Source organism: Accipiter gentilis, chromosome 10 (genome assembly GCF_929443795.1).
Source record: "Accipiter gentilis chromosome 10, bAccGen1.1, whole genome shotgun sequence".
Lineage (NCBI taxonomy): Eukaryota > Metazoa > Chordata > Aves > Accipitriformes > Accipitridae > Astur > Astur gentilis.
In genome coordinates, this window is record NC_064889.1 from 38,188,666 (window position 1) to 38,204,743 (window position 16,078).

At 49.9% G+C, this 16,078-nt stretch overlaps 2 protein-coding genes across 3 annotated transcripts in view; one reads left to right on the forward strand and one right to left on the reverse strand.

Moving 5' to 3' along the window:
* Positions 1–2,173: 2,173 nt before the first annotated feature.
* Positions 2,174–3,922, reverse strand: LOC126043779 (keratin-associated protein 10-5-like). Its single transcript, XM_049812630.1, has 3 exons — positions 3,913–3,922; positions 2,637–3,817; positions 2,174–2,523 (listed from the first exon to the last, which is right to left on the reverse strand). The coding sequence occupies exons 1-3, from the start codon at positions 3,920–3,922 to the stop codon at positions 2,506–2,508; spliced, it is 1,209 nt and encodes a 402-aa protein (XP_049668587.1). The 3' UTR covers positions 2,174–2,505.
* A 363-nt stretch (positions 3,923–4,285) lies between these two features.
* Positions 4,286–16,078, forward strand: part of MAP2K6 (mitogen-activated protein kinase kinase 6) — a 54,033-nt gene continuing 42,240 nt past the window's right edge. The window contains exons 1-2 of one of the 2 annotated variants that reach the window (XM_049813139.1): positions 4,286–4,342; positions 4,515–4,677. In XM_049813139.1, the coding sequence (XP_049669096.1) occupies positions 4,662–4,677 (16 nt within the window). In that variant the 5' untranslated portion in view covers positions 4,286–4,342; positions 4,515–4,661. Of the gene's footprint in view, positions 4,343–4,492; positions 4,678–16,078 lie in introns of those variants that run through there. The other variant, XM_049813138.1, reaches the window with a different exon arrangement.

Consider the following 16,078-nt stretch of genomic DNA (forward strand, 5'->3'; position numbering starts at 1 on the left):
TTCTCTGCAGCACATTCGTTTCTTAGCAATGAAGGAGCAAGCTGGAAGGAGGAGTAAACAAACCATATCATGTATAAAATTCAAATGACTACACACGGAGGGCAAGTTCTAGACAAAAAGTTAGGGCCAGACCCAGACATCAGATCTCTTTGTTCAGCCCTATGGATTCCCCCTAGGAGAAACTCCCATCCCGCTGAGCTGCTCTCTCCCCAGGCACTTCGCAATACCGCTGTATTTCACGGCCACTCATAACTAGAGAATTCAGCTACCAAAAAGTCATTGCGCAGGGATGCACATGGCATGGCACTACTTATTGACACGGGATGATTAAAGTAACGTTCCTAGAGAATTCACTTGCACGCACTGGGAGAGACAGGCTCACGTGAGGCACCTCGCCGGTTCCGAAGCCGTTTTTCCGCTCTGCTTCGGCGTCTGCTCTCAGTAACTAATTGCTGCCCAGCAAATCAAAGCGTTTCACTGTAAACCGAACCAGCAACTCAAGTCGCGTTTAAAAAACTACTTAATAAGCCCTCAGAAGACAAACGGCCTTTTCCGCAGCTTGGAAGCGCTGCTGACCACGGGAGGAGACAATTCGAACAGCAGAGACGGGGACCTGGAGGAGGGCGAATCCTACCTAGGGCGAAGGAGATCAGGGCACGTTGTCTGCAGAATCGAGACTTTAAAAATCAAAAGATCTGCCGAAGGGAAACGAAACGCCGAGCGTGAAGGCCGGGCACTGTGCTGGAGCAATCGTGAGCGATAAAAAGCGTTTTGGTACCACTTGACTGAAAGCCGATGGTAACTTCTTCCCGGCACCGTGACGCACCGTCCGTGGAAGTCCCGTCGTCCTTCCGTGGGGTCACCCACCGCCACCCCCGCTCGGCTCCGGCACAGGGCAGGACACCCCGCAGGGGCTGGGGAAGGCTCCAGCCCCTCACCCCAAACCCGGGGCAGCTCCCACCTCCCCAACCGCCTGCCGAAACTCGTCCGCCGGGCGGCACGTGACGGACGGACAAACCTCCCCAGGTCCCAAGCTCAAGCCTAAACCCATTAAAGCCGGGAGAAAATTTCCCTCGGCGTTAGCAGGGTGCTGTAGAAGGGTGCCCTAATTCTAGGGAAGGCAGCGCGGCAGCGGGATCCCAGACCCCCGCGTGCCTTCGCAGAGGGGGAAACAGGGAAAACATCAAAAAACCCCAATTAAAACTGACATTGCGCTGTTTGCTGGGTGCCAGCGGGTTTTGCTGGGCTGTCCCAGCTCGTGCGTGTGATGGGGACATCCCGGAGCACCTGATGGCACTTGGGACACAGCAAGGGACATGGCCAGCGCTCTGGGAAACTGCGGAGAACAAGGACTCCATCCTCTCTAGGAAAAAACACCTTAAACCAACCTGGCTCTTGTTCTCACCCAACAGATGTTCTTCCAACGGTCATCGGAAAACTTGATGGCAAAACCAAAGGAGCAGCCGTCGTTTTGCACCTGCGCGCAAGTTAGAGCAACAAAAGGTTGTCAGAAACATTAAAAGCAAATTAAAAGCCAGAGTCTTACTGCGCATCCTTATCGAGACGAGGCCTCCGGACTGCGGGCGGCTCGCTACGGCGATCCTTGAAGGCTGCCCACGCCGCTGGTCATTTAGCTTATAGCTACTGAATTTTAACGCTGCCATTTGTAATGTGTTAGTTAAGGGTTTGTCAGCGTTTCCATCGTAAACCTTTCATTTTGGGGATTTATTGCTTGGCTATAAGGATTCGCTCTTAGCTGCAAGTTTGGCAGGAAGGACCACGTACAGCAGCGTATTTCCCTCACCCCAAACAATCACTCCGAACATAAGGAAAGTTACGCCAACGGATCCCTAATTGAGGGTTACAGCCTCCCTCAGACTTCGGCCCTCGCAGCTAAAAATGGGAAAATCCCGAGCAACGCCAGCCTAGCGCAGCTCAGCTGCACGGGGCCGGCTGGAAAACGGAGCGGCGCGAGGGCACGGTGTAAAAAAAAATCAGCTCCAATACAGAATACAAAATCCAGCCCAAGGGAAAAGGGCACGGGAAGCGGCAGCGCTTCTTACGATCCCAGACGTGTTCTCCATGCAACCTTTTCCCTGGCTTTTATACCTTGGTCATCAATATTTCGCTGGGGTGTAAACCAACATCCTTGGCACTAATTTAGCCGTAAATGTTTTTAAAGCGCACATTTCTTAGCGCTTAGGGGGTGGTTTTTTATTATTATTATTCTCATGTTCCTCTAATGAAACATATGAAGCACTGCTTTAGGAAGGCCTATCTTTTCTTTTTCTTAGGAGCTTTTCCCAAAGCGGGGTTTCTCCGTACAGAAGGGGGTCCCCATCTTCTACCACACCCCGGCGTACAGCTGCGTTTCTGATCCAGGCAGCATCCTCATCCTCAGGCGGATGTCATCGCATCGGCTCTTCCCGTGGGAAACCTCCGTGAGCCTACAGGGGCCGAGCTGACCACCTCGGCAAACATTCTTGTTTCAGACTTGGGATAACCTCACTTCAACCGATCTGCCTGCGAGGGTAAAAGAAAAAAAAAATAATAAAAATTAAGAAATTGCTAATGTTATATAAGGCGACTAAGAGCCGTGGTTAAGCCAGGGCACCGCCGCGCTACGCGGAACGTACACCGCCCTCGGCATCCCACGAGCACAAAAGCCAGAGGTTCCTCTCCAACGCATCCTTAATATCTAAACCCAACGGAGACACAACGGAGCGTGTCTTTCCCCCCCCCCCCTCTTTCCGCTGTATTCTTCCACGCCGCTCGCTCTGGTTTTCGCCGTGGTTCCTCGGAACCCCGCGGTGGGCTCTCCCGCTGTTGGGTGACGGGTGGCGGAGGCTCTGCGTGCACCCACGGGTCACCCGTGGGCGCGGGTGGGATGACGGCACCGACCGTGCCGAGCGCCCCCGGTGGGCTCCCGCTCTGCCCCGGGGTGCGACCATCCCACCACGTCCGCTGGAGCCGTTCCCTGGTCCCCAGGGAGCCTCAGGATCCCCCCCGGGGAAGCGTCTGTCCCAGCTGGATGCTGCCTTCCCCCCCCCCCCCCGGGACCCGGTCACGGAGGGAGGACAGACAGCAGCCACCGCGGCCGCCTCCCGCACCGCGCCGGGACCACCCAGGAGCTGCGCAGCAGCAGGCAGGGGTGCAGGCAGGCAGGGGCGCAGGCAGACGAGGGTGTAGGCAGACGAGGGTGCAGGCAAGGGTGCAGGCAGGGGCACAGACAAGGGTGCAGGCAGGGAGGGGTGCAGGCAGGGAGGGGTGCAGGCAGAAGCGCAGGGAGGGGTGCAGGCAGACGAGGGTGCAGGCAGACGAGGGTGCAGGCAGGCAGGGGCGCAGGCAGGGCTGCAAGCAGAAGTGCAGGCAAGGGCGGGTGCAGGCAGGCAGGGGTGCAGGCAGGGGTGCAGGCAGGGGTGCAGGCAGGCAGAGGCACAGACAAGGGTGCAGGCAGGGGCACAGGGAGGGGTGCAGGCAGGGGCACAGGGAGGGGTGCAGGCAGACAAGGGTGCAGGGAGGGGTGCAGGCAGAGGCGCAGACAAGGGTGCAGTCAGGGGTGCAGGCAGGCAGGGTTGCAGGCAGGGCTGCAAGCAGAAGTGCAGGCAAGGGCGGGTGCAGGCAGGGAGGGGTGCAGGCAGGGGCACAGGCAAGGGTGCAGGCAGACAAGGGTGCAGGCAGACAAGGGTGCAGGCAGGGCTGCAAGCAGAAGTGCAGGCAAGGGTGGGTGCAGGCAGGCAGAGGCGCAGGCAGGGGTGCAGGCAGGGGCGCAGGCAGGGGCGCAGGCAGGGGCGCAGGCAGGCAAGGACCTTGCTCCCTCACATCCCCAGCACTTTGGGGTAAAAAAAAAAAACCCAAACCAACCCCAAACCCCCAGGCGAGCCGCCACCCCCAGCCCGGCACCCCACGCACCTCCCCGCATCCGCAGGCGCGCCCCACGCCGGCAAAACCAACAAAAATACCCCCCCCTCCCCCCCCCCTTAAAAAAAAACCCCCAATCCACCCCCACCCCCCTCCCCGGCGAACCCGGCGCGCCCTCCGCGCGCGGCGCCCCGCCCTCCCCGGGGGCCCCTCCCTTCCTTTTTCCCGCGCAGCCTCCGCGGGCGCGCAAACCTCCCGCCCCGCCCCTCCCCGGAAAAAAAAAAAAAAAAAAAAAAAAAGGCTTTTAAAAAAAAAAAAAAAAAAAAAAAAAGCAGCAAGCGGCAGGATTCCGGACTACAGCACCCAGGCGGCAGCGCGGGCGGGCGTCGGGAACGCGCCTGCGTAAAGCAACACCCCCCCCCCCCCCCCCCCAAGCAGCTCCCAAGTTTGGAGCTTTTAGCTGCCAGCCCTGGCCCATCATGTAGGTGCAGCAGAGCCTTCCCTCGCATTGCAAGGAGGGGGGGAGCAAGCAAACCCCCCCCCCCCTCTGCAAGCTGCCCTGCAAAGTGTGCAATTGCACGGCAAAAAAAAAAAAAAAAAAAAAAAAACCAAACCAACCCCTTCTCCTTTCTTTCCTCCCCCCTCGCTGCAAGGAGAGCTGCTGCAGCAAGTCAGGAAAACTCCAGTTGCATGAAGATTGAGCGCTTGCAGTTTGCATCTTTGTTGCAAAACTCGCTCCAGACGAGAGGCAAGGCAAAGGCTTTTGTGCTTCCCCTCCCCCCAGCAAAGCAAAGGGGAAAATGTCTCAGGCGAGAGGTAAGGCTCCTACTTCGGTTCGTTGCAAATCTGCCAAAAAAAAAAAAAAAAAAAAAAAAAAAAAAAAACCGGGGCGGCAAATTTTTTTTTTTTTTTTTTTTTTTCCAGTGCATGCATGCATTTTGATTTGATTTGATTTTTTTTTTTTTTTTTTCGGGATGCAATTGCATTTTGAAGTTTGAGGGCTTTCAATGGCTCTCAGTTGCATTTCCTGTTTAGTATGTGCCTTTTTGCAGCCACACACACACTCACACACACAGTTCCTGTAAGGCAGGGCTTGCAGTTCAGCTGTGCATTGACGTTATTTGAATTCTTCTGCGGGGATTACTGAGCTTTTTTTTTTTTTTTTTTTTTTTTTTTTTTTGCCTTTTGCACAGTCAGGACAGATAAAAGGGTGTCGAAGAGCAGATGCGTTCGCTGCCGTAGATCTGCATGCAAAATGGGCACAATGCATGCGGATTGCAGCTGATTGCAAGCGCGGAATGAAATGAAACTTTTAAAGAAGTGCGGGGAGGAGATGAAAGGTGAAACTTGAGTGGAGTTACCAGGAATTAAATATATACCTATGTTTCCATGGGAAAGTATTGTTCTTGTGCCAGGACTGAGATCATTTTCCACCGATTTCTCCCCCCCCCCCCCCCCCCCCCGCCTTAATATTTGGTAACTTTTGGTCAGAGGCAGCAATGTGGTTTGTAACACCAGATCGCTGAGAGCATGCAGAAGGGCTGCTTTATTTAGAATTTAAGAGCAGGGGCTCGGCACTTGGGATGGAGCGGGAGGGGCGTGTTTGGGTAGGGGACAACAGTGATTTGATTTTTTTGATTTTTTTTTTTTTTTTTTGCCAGCGTGGTGGGGAAAGCTTGATCTTTGCTTTTTAACTTGATGATTATTCCGGCGTGGCTCTGCCTTGTGTCCTGCAAGGGGGTGGTGGGAGGAGGTGGAGAATTTAATATTGCAAAAATGCTGTGGGAATGCAATAGTCCCTGCAAGACCAGGCTGAGATGTTTAAGGAGGAGTTGCTCCGGCCATTCATTGTGAAAATAGATGCACATATATGTCAGCCATTGGCCACACAGATGCAGCTTTTGGAGCTTCTTTTAAATGTTTGGATTTGATGTTGCAGCTTGCTTCTCCTTGCATTTTGCAGCCCTCGCACATAGTGGGTTTTGGGGGGGGGGGGGGGGGGAAGACGGTGCGTGGCCCGGTGGGAGAGCAGCTCCCAAACTGGGACTGAGGCTTTTTTCTCGTTGTTGTTGTTTTTAAAAAACAAACCCAAGACATCTGTGAAGTCCGTGGCCTGCCACTATAAGCCTTGCTGGGAGGACATAGGAAGGAGGTGCCTTCACAGCTCTTGCCACACAGTTTTTTCCTTTGTAAGAAAAATGTAAAGTTGTTGTATAATTTATTCCTAATTTGGGTTTGCTGCAGTCATCTTTTCCAGCCAAGCAGAGAATTGTAAAAGTTTCCAATAGAAAGAGCCAAGGGAGTTTGATAATGCAAAATTGAACCAAACGGTACCCACGGCACGCCGCCGTCCCCGCGAGACCCCCGGAGGGGCAGGGGAGCAGCCGCTTCCCAGGGATCCCCCGAAAACCTCGGGGTGGGAAAACCTGATGGCACGGAGCCGGTGACAGGCAGGGACCTGTGCTGGTGACCCCGCAGCCCACCGGCCTTGGCCGTCCTCCTCGGTACCGGGAAAACGGGAAAAATACAAGTAGCCAACCCACAAAACATGATCTCGATGAATGGCATCATTCTTGAATCCGTTTGCCGGCCATCTCACGCTCTGCAATACGGGTGTCTTAAGGCTGAATCCCTTACACGGATAACTTTTCCAAGTTCAGCTGTTGTGGCTGAGGTTTTGCTCGGGAAGAGGTTTCAGCGCCGGGGTTTGCACCAGAGGTATCGTTCTTGGGGATGAATTAAGGGAGGCATAATCTGCACGTCGGGATCAGCTTTCATGTGTTGCACAGGAGGTTCCTCGTCAGCTTTCTAAAATACTGCACAGAGCTTCGGCCAGCTGCTGAGCCCTCTCCCTGCTTTGAATCATTTCCAAAGTTGTTCTGAGAATTTGCCAGAGATTAATTTTTTTTAATGCTGCTTGTCAGGGGAACATGCGATCGGGAGGGTTATTGTCTGATAAGACTCACTCCCTGCAAGGAATCTCACCTAGTTAAGAGAGCAGAACCGCTCCTCGGACCCTACCTGTGCCGCGCGAAGAAGCGGAGGTGGTCTGCTCTCTGCGCAACCATAGCGTGGGCTGTAGAAGATAAAAATCTCCCTGGAGTTTGGAAGCAAGAGTTTCATTCTGGCCCTTTCCGTAGCAGAAGCCGGCGGATGCCTCCAGCATCGCGCTTGCAGTACTCGCCCGCCGTACCTGCGCCCTGATGGATTCCCTACGACTTTGCAGTCAACAAAATACAGATCAAGTCAAAAAGACAGCCCCGGGTGCAAACTCCTGCGCTTTGCACCGTGCTCGTTTCTACCTTCGTTCCCGCTTTTAAGTTGCAAAACGGTATTTTGAGTTGGACGGAGCAATCCGCAGCGAGGAAGAATTCCCCGAGCGCAGCAGGTCCCTGCGGTCCGATTCTCACCTTTGGAGAGGAGCCCGCTCCGCACAAGTGGGACTTGATGTTGATGGTAGCTCAGAAGAAGTTGAATTGTTGCCCAAATACGGCACATTTGGCTGTCATGACTAATAGGATATTATTCTGGAAGAGAAAAAAAATGCGGAAGTCCGTATTAATTACAAGCTAAACACAGTTTGAGGCTATAAATCTGAACTCTCGTGACAGCAGATATATTCAAGAGTCTTCCAAATTCATTGTAATGGGGGAATTATTCACTCACAAAGCCCACATCAGAGAAGCAACCTGGAAATATGCAAATGTCTCCATTGAAATAGGAAAAGGGAAGGGGGAGCGGTTCCCATTAGAGCACTAATTCATAAGTAGTACATTGAAATGAGCTACGTTTAACTAAATATTGCTCTCCATTGATCTCAGTCCTAATTCTTAGACTTTGTTGTTTCGAATACAATTTTCTGTGCTCTAGCTGAAAGGGAACACTGGGATTATGAGAACCACGTCCCACGCGGTGCTGGCTGAACGCGTACCCTACGGACTTTGACCAAAGGCCCTGCGCCTATTAAAAATATTTTATGTAAAATGCTCGCTCTCCAGCTAGAAGTCTCAGTGGAACAGATATAAAGCCTAAATGGTAGCTTTTTTTTTTTTTTTTAAAAAAAAAAAAAGTCCTACGTAGGTGGCAGGTTTTTGCTAGTATAAAATTAACCTGTAAGCAGCGTGAGGCTCCTGTTGGTTGTGCAATGTGCAGTTTGCCTCGTCAGCACCACCTCAGCTTCTCCCCATTAACGCACTCCCATGACACAGGCACTTGGCAAGGACGGGCTTTGCAAAAGCACGGTGAGCAAAGCTGTGGCACGGTCAGGGAGGTGGAAGCCTAGCAAAGCCTAGTCTAGCAGCAAACACGGCCGATTTCAGTTCGAGTTGTTGATCTATCTATTTATTTATTATTTAAGGTTACCACGTTGATTTACTCTTTCGCCCCGTTGCATGTGCTGCCTGCGCTACCGCTTTTGTGACGGAGGTGCCCGTGTACTCGCTGCGGGTTAAGAGGGGGCAAACGTTTATAAAAAGGTTTAAAAGTCTCACGCGATGCCATGCTGGAGGAATTAACCAGCACGGGAAAAAAAGTAAACCAACTAGTTGGGGTACAAAGCATTAGGCTAGAAATGATGTTTGACATAAGCCAAATCATTGCGCTAGCCAACCGGGCAACTGGGAACCGAGCCCCTCCAGTTGCTGTATTTTGCTGCCTGCTCCTTCTGCATCGCACTAAAGAGGCATTTGCTTGCGGGGAAGGAACCCTCGTCCCCCCCCCACCCCAGGCAGCAACACCGGGGGTGCAAAAACCAGGGTGCGTTTGCAGGGTGCCCATGTTGCGACACGGCACGACAGCCAGCAACGTGCTGGTCAGGGCAGCAGCTCCCCAGTGCTAAGCGGGCTGTTTGGCAGGGACGATTTAAGAGCTCAAGCTATAGAAGTAATTCTAGCAATAAAAGCGATAAGTTGCAGGGAAGAAGGAGCAAAGAGCTGTTCTCTCCTCCCAGCTGAAAAAAGTTTAGGTTTCTCACTGCCACAGTGAGCGTTGCTCATTTGTTACTGTAGTCACCAAAAAAACCCAGAGCTTCCTTTGGGGTGAATTCCCTCCCATGACACATACACAAGCTGCTGCTAAGGTGAAGCAAATGGTACTCAATTAAAACCACAGGAGTAATTTAGAGAGATGAGACACTTCATTCCTCCAAGAGTATTGGCATTAATGGAACACAATTACCTTCAAAGTTACGTGGCAGATTTGCAAATTCTGTGTACTGTGGTTGCAAATATACAAGATGACTAAAAAGTTGCTTTTTTTTTTTTTTTTTTTTTAGCGAACGAATCATGCATTTGATGTCACTTGGCCATTTTCTCTTGTGGAAAAGAGCCATAACAACACCTATAGAAGCCTCTTGGAAAAGGATTTAAAACCCACACATCTGAAAAAAGCTCAGATCCCTTTTTTATGTTGGAAAAAGAAAAATAGTATGGGAGCTTCGGAAGCAGAGGAGCGGGAACACACTTGCAGCCCTCCTCTGTGAATGCACGTGGAGGACCGTAGCGTCTGTTACCCCGATCATTGGGCACGGTCATGATTCCCAGCCCTTTCCCATGGGATTCCCTGCCTTCACCCCATGAACTTGCATTTCTAATGCTTGGGCTGCCCACAGGTCTCCTCCCACTCCAAAGGCAAAGCTCTGCATCTCACAGGGAGCTAAAGCATCCACAGCAGCGCTCGCTGGGCAGGTCCCACCTTCCCGACGGCAGCGGGTGGCACGAGTAATTCTGAGTAAGGGAAAGGGGTAAAAACCAGAGCACGCAGGCGTCCCTTACTGCCGTCGCTCACGTTTTGGGGGACGATAGGTGCGTTGTACGAGTCGGCAGCATGGCCACCGGCAGCAACATTATATAAAGTGTTGAGTCAGTCTCCAGTGGCCGGATAAATTGCAGGACGGTTCTTTTAATTTTAGACATGGACAGAGCTATAATTAAAAAAAAAAAAAAAAAAAAGATGTTTCATTACCTGTAGAGTTACTTAGCTCCCTTCCTTAGGGCCTGTCTGGGAATACTTTAAGAGATTAGCATTATCAGCTAGAGCAATGTTAGCAGGAAAGCAGATCTAGGACCCTGGAGCTGTGCCACATTAGATATTATCATCTGTGGTGGCAAGGTGGTGAAGGCCATTCAGTGCAATTTCCATATCTACTCATTGTGCAAAAAGGTGGGGTTTTTTTTCTTTCCTTTTATCTTCCACAACATTCTGCATGTTGACAAGTGTGAATGGAAAAGTGTCTTCTGCTCAGTAAAAAGCAATTTGGAGAGGGGAAGCCAGAGACTCTCGCTTGTAGGGCTTTCTTTTGCCTCAAAGCCAAAATTAAAGCTATCCTTCCTTTTAACCTAGACATTCCAAACACTCAGTTGATATTTCAGAGGGTTCATCCCACGGTGAAAGTCTCTGGGGTGCTAAAGCACTCCTGAGTCATCTTTACTTTGGAGATGCTGCAAACAGATGCTGAACATCCTTTATGGAAGCTCCAAGAAGCCCCTTGTGCATCTTGGTCTGGTGGTGCTAGCCAAGCTGCAGCTGAACATCGTTCTGGATTTGCATCCCATAGTCAAGTAGGGGCCTGAATTTGTATGGGCGTGGTAAAAGCAGCTTCAGGACAGTACTTTGGGGTGCTCAGGAGTTACTCGGGCTGCTTTCCCCCCCCAGTTGCTGTAGGAGCAGTGGCCATAGCTTGTTAGGCTGCTGCAAAAAGCTGCGTGCAGCGAAGCCCAAGGAGCATCGTGCAAACGGCTGGAGAGAGCAGCCTCTGCAGCTGAGATAGTTTCATATCTGTAAGAAAGATTGCAGAGAGAGAAAGCATTTTTTTCCCCCCCGTTTGAGCAGGAAAACTTCACCGAGCACAGCTGATCCAGTTTCTTGCTGTTGCTGTTTTGTTAGCCTACTTAGCTTGCGATTTTATAATCGAAGCTACATTTTCCTAGCCTGCACCCAAGCAGATCAAAAATCATTAGAACTGATGCCCAAGCAGGATCCACTTGTACTGCACTCGCATAAAACCAGTGGAAAAAAAAAACCCAGCAGAAGTTGCAGATGAGATGCCACAGATAAGGCAGCAACAGAAAGTACGTACAGGAGTCAACACTTCACTGTGTCTGCAGTAAGAGGCCTTTAATGAAGGCTGAATCAGCATAGACTTGGTAGCTGCTTTTGAAGGAGAATCTCTTTCTAAACAAAAATATGTAATTGCACTCAGTGAAACAATGCTTATCAGCGCCAAATGGCCTCAGAGCATCATCTGGCAGTTCTTCTGTGGAAATCCCAGGCAACATGCTTTTGTGCTTATTTTCCTCCTACAATGGGGTCTGAGCCTGAAGTTCCCTATTTGTGTGTTTTCAGCAGGGCTTATTTGACACTCCAGCAACAAGTTAAAATATAAAAATTACAACTTCACTGCATGTTATCATTCCTCTTAAGAATGTTTATTGCTTCTCCAGTAGTTCAAGGTCAGATATAGAAAAGGACTCAAAGAAGTCTTTTGTTGTTCTGACAGCTCTAAAGTAATGGAAGTCCCCATCTGGCAAAGACAAACCTTCCCAGAGTACCAGCATCAAAAAGGAAGGGAGAGAGAACATTCTGAAGGCAAACCCAGCATTGATTACTGATTTTCTTTCCCTGGAGTCGCTCCACGGTATCTGCTCTCAGCAGCTCCCGTTTGCAGGAGCCCCAGTAAGAGCCTGCTAGACTTGCAGGCTCCCGCAAGTACATGCACGTAGGAGGTGAAGCGTTCACTTAAAGAGGACCCAGGAGATGAGAAGGTCCTTTTGGTGCAGCGCCTAGCACTGCCCTGGGCACCGGCTCCTTGTTCCAGGGCACTTCTCCAGTGCTGGCAACTGGCACCCATTTAGAGGCACGCTTTCCAGTTTGGATTTCAACACAGCCCTTTTTTTTCCTAGGGCTGCTTTAATTGCCTACAATTAGGGTCGCCAGTGCTGCAGAAGTATGAAGAAATAAAACCAAGTTTGGCTTTGCGAGGACTGGAATTGATTTCTTCTTTCAAACAGCTGATGCTGTAGCCTTTTAAAAAGGAGGTGTCAGCCTGTGATCACAGCATTTATGCACGCTACTGCCCAGGGATTAAAGCCCAGGTATGTGCCATTTATTGTTGCTGCCTTCAAGGAGTGAGCCACCTGTAGGAGCTGAGAACAGCTGGCCGCCTCCTTCCAGTTAGATGAAGGAAAAGACAGGGACTTTACGTGCCATCATCCAAATGCCAAAACCCCTTTGGGCAAAACTACGTCTTAAGTAGATTTGTTTAAGCACTGAGCCTCAGCACTTCGCAAAAATGACTCGGCAGAAGTGCAAGTCACAGCACCGGGCTTTTGGCAGCCCTGATGGGTCCCTGAAGGTGCAATGGGTCACCCTGCACAAGAAGGTCAGGATCTGGCCAGCTGGGACTCTGTGCTGTTAATGAGGTGCAGACAGAGATCTGACCTTGATTTCCAAATGCCATGAAGGTTTCGGAGCTAGCAACAGGGCAAGGAAGCTGCAACAGTTTTCATCCTAAGCTTGACCACCACTGAAGTTTTGGACGTGGAGGTGTAGACTTAACCTGCAGCCCCCTCTTGCAGATTTGTGTCTCTGAATAGAAAGATGCCGATGGTTAATGCAGAAGTTCACTCCCAAGCAGACCTCAGTACTTAACCGTACTAATTAAATGCTTTCAAAAACCACAAGACTGACCTTCACAACATGCCCGCAGATTTTTTTCTCATTTAACAAGCAGAGGGTTGACGGAGTAGCCTATTAAAGGAGAAGAAAGGCAATGCTCTAGATACTGTTGTTTTTCAACCTGTTCCAAAGTGGTTTTGGCTTTTTAACTGTAAGAGATGGAAACCATAACCCCCTAATAACTTACCAGGAGAAACCAGGCTGCAGACGAGGAGCTGTTGGCTCAAAGCACAAAGTCTGATAAAAAGGTGAACGCGCTTTGGTCTGAAGTTTCCTCAGATACCTATGCAATAAGCCGTGACAGCCATTATATATACAGGTACTTATGTAACCAGAGAGCCATTCTATGTGGCATGGAGTTGTCCTTTGGGAGATACCCTCTAGAAAAAAAGAAAGGCAATTAACACAGACTCTGACTTCCTTACCTTTCCCAAGGACACCAGTAATTTGCTCATTGCTAATAAAACTTGGAACATCTCTACGGAGAACTTGAATTCCTGCCAAGGAATCGGTTTTACAAATTAACTAAAAGACCAGATCGGTGCGGAGCACTGCGTGAAAGGACGTCGCAAAACAGCCCCCTGACGGAGCAGCATCTGAACTGGAGGGAGAGCCCAAAATAGTTCCTGGCAGCCAGGGAGTGTAACACAGACGCTGCATTCAAAGATGATTAGTGTAGTAAGTTGCCTTCTGGAGACAAGACAGACTGAATTCACAGCAGGCACCTTTTTGGCAGAGAGCAGGACCTCTGGGCTTGCACCTCTCCGGGTCTGTGTAGGGTGACAGGACGGGAACGTGCCCTTGCTCATAACCACCTGAGCTGGGCAGCACAGCAAGCTTCCACGTAGCATGACTTCAGTTTCATTCATGTCATTAGGCAGCTTCCTTTATAGCTAAACATGTGATATTTTTTTTTTCCCCCTTTTTTTTCTTCCCCTCAAAAACATTTGGTACTTCCCCCGCAAGAAATCAGAAGCTTTATGTCTGATAAAAGGCTGGAACAGCTTCCTGCAATAGGAGAGCATTCCTCCTCCATTCCTCCTCTCGCTCTTCCTGCACGGACCTCAGAACAATGCCAGCGCTTCCAGCAACAACCAGCATTTACTTTACCTTGCAGCACACTCATTTAGGGCCCATCCTGTGCAAGCATCTCCCCAGCCAGCCAGCACCTCCTGCAAAGGAGGGGGAGGCTTTTTTTTTTTTTTTTTTTTTTTTTTTTTTTTTCCAGGAGCTTGCTTTAAAAAGGCATTGCTGCAGCTGAAACGCAAGGAGCAATCTGGGAGATTGAATCCGAGCCGATTCAGAGCAGCTGTAGCCAAGCAGGGCCCTCATTTGGAGGAGTGGGGTCTGAAGAGTTTTTTTCTTTCCCCTTAAAAGAGAAGTTAAATAGGATTTTTTTTCATGCTCTGATCTTGAAACTACTCGGGCATGTGCTAAACTTAGAGCGTATGAGTCCTTTTGCAGGAGTCAGTGGGACTGAATGTGCTTGGGGTTGAGCACACATGTAAGAATTTACAAGGTTGGGGATGTATTTTGTCCTGGTTGCTAAGTAGGATGGACACCATGGATCTGCGTAGATGATTTATACTACCCCGCTTTCTCTTGGTTTCTTTTTTCCCCTTTCTGCTTATCTCTTCTTGCGACTTAGAAAGCAATATCGTGTTTGCGAGCGCGTATGTATGTAACTGAAACTACAGTCGTGAACCTCGCACAGGGAGTTCTATGGAGGCTTTGATAGAAAGGCTTATAAAGGGAGTTTTGTATTTACAGCTCCTGATTTAGAAGGCTGGGTGGAGAGGTGTAACCTGACGGGGTTTGATCCACGTGGACATATGTGGATAGAAAAAAATCTGCCCAGTTGTGTCAGGGACACTTTATTGGGAGAGAAAGGACAAGCCTTGCTGTACTGTGCCCTAACGCACTTCTTCAACGTATTCCAAACTGAAATAAAATTGTATGATAAAAACTGGGGAAAGTTACATACTGCTTGCTTTACTTTATTATATGACGTACAAGCAAGTGTATGCTCTTTGCAGGTGCCTGGAAGGAGAGCTGGAAGTTCACGCTCTCTGACCTCTGGCTAAAATCTGTTTGAACTTGAAAGAGCTTCCCTGGAAGCCCTGAGAGCCGCGCTGCATCCTGCAGACCTTCACGTGCACGGCTCTGAGCCTCCTGAGCCTTCTTATATGTGCAAAGTTGCATTGCTGAAGTGGTTGCAGGACCGAGACATCGTGTTGGTGGTCGGACAGACTTGGTTGTCGCCCATCTCTGCCGTCGGCGGTTTCTTGGAGCAGCCGCTGTTGTTGCTGACAGTGGAAACCGGGTGTCGTTACTCTCCCGGTGCCTCCTGTCCTGCTCCGGTGTTGGGGTATTGCCCAAAATCACACTGCTGGAGACCCTGGGTGGACGCTGGGGCTCCGAGGGGACGTGGGTTTGGCTTTCCTGCGGTTGTCCTTGGCTTCTCACTGTGAATAGGGTTCCTGTGTGTTTTTAAAGTAGGACCTACACCTTTGCTGGGAGGCATTGCCAGCAGAGGGAGCATGAGTTAGTTCCTCCCATCTATGCTGTCCACAACTGTCTAATACCATCTTTAATAATTTAGGTACCAAAATAAGCAAATAAGCTCTTAAATCAAAAAAAGAATAGCAAAAGAGAGCTGTCTGACAGGGTAGCGCAAAGGCAGATTGGTCAAGGTCTTGACCGTGTTGCAAACTGAATCACAATATTTGGCCGAACCTTTACAAAAATGCCCCATGGCAAAACGTTAAGGAAGGAAGCAGATCTTCTCCTTCTATGTCAGTGCTGCGGGTGCTGCGGCATTCTTTTGATGTGGGAAAACCTCTGGGCGAGATTGCCACCAGATTTCTAATCAGCTCATCTGCTTGGCCCCAGCCACGAGTGAAGGACGGGGCATAAGCAGCATATCATTAAAATGAGATGTTGATTTGAAATTCTTCTGAGTGTTATTTGCACCACAGAAGAGGGAAGTGGTCCTAAAATTATCTTCGGTTCAACACTTTTAGTTGAAACAAACAATTGCCAGCTGCCAAGCAGAACAGCACAACTTGGGAACTGAAGAGAAGTAATTCAGTCTAGAGGTGTCTTGTACAACTTTGGCACTATTTATTAAATCTTTTCAACCCAGAGGTGCTGGTTTCCTCTGAGGAGCACGGTGGATGCTGGACCACATGGATTAACGCAGCCCTCCTGTTCATCAGGGACCTTCTGCAGAGGGTGAGGATATTCGCTAAAGAAATGGCTTGGGGTACATTCCTCTATTCCATGGATATTCCCATTTGGCTGTAAAAGTTATTGGTACTCTGCAACTCACAGAATGACCAAATCATTGGGCAGTTTTCTCTCTGTGGAATGTAAACTGCCCATTTTGTCCGAAGGTGGCTTTACTCATGAGCAGAAAATTATAAACCCGAGTTTTATATGCAGCGCATCAGCAGTAGAAGATGGCTGATAACGATGTAGTGTAAATGTCCAACATTTACAATATGCTGAACGAATTAAATCTGTGCTTGGTAAAATGAGACTC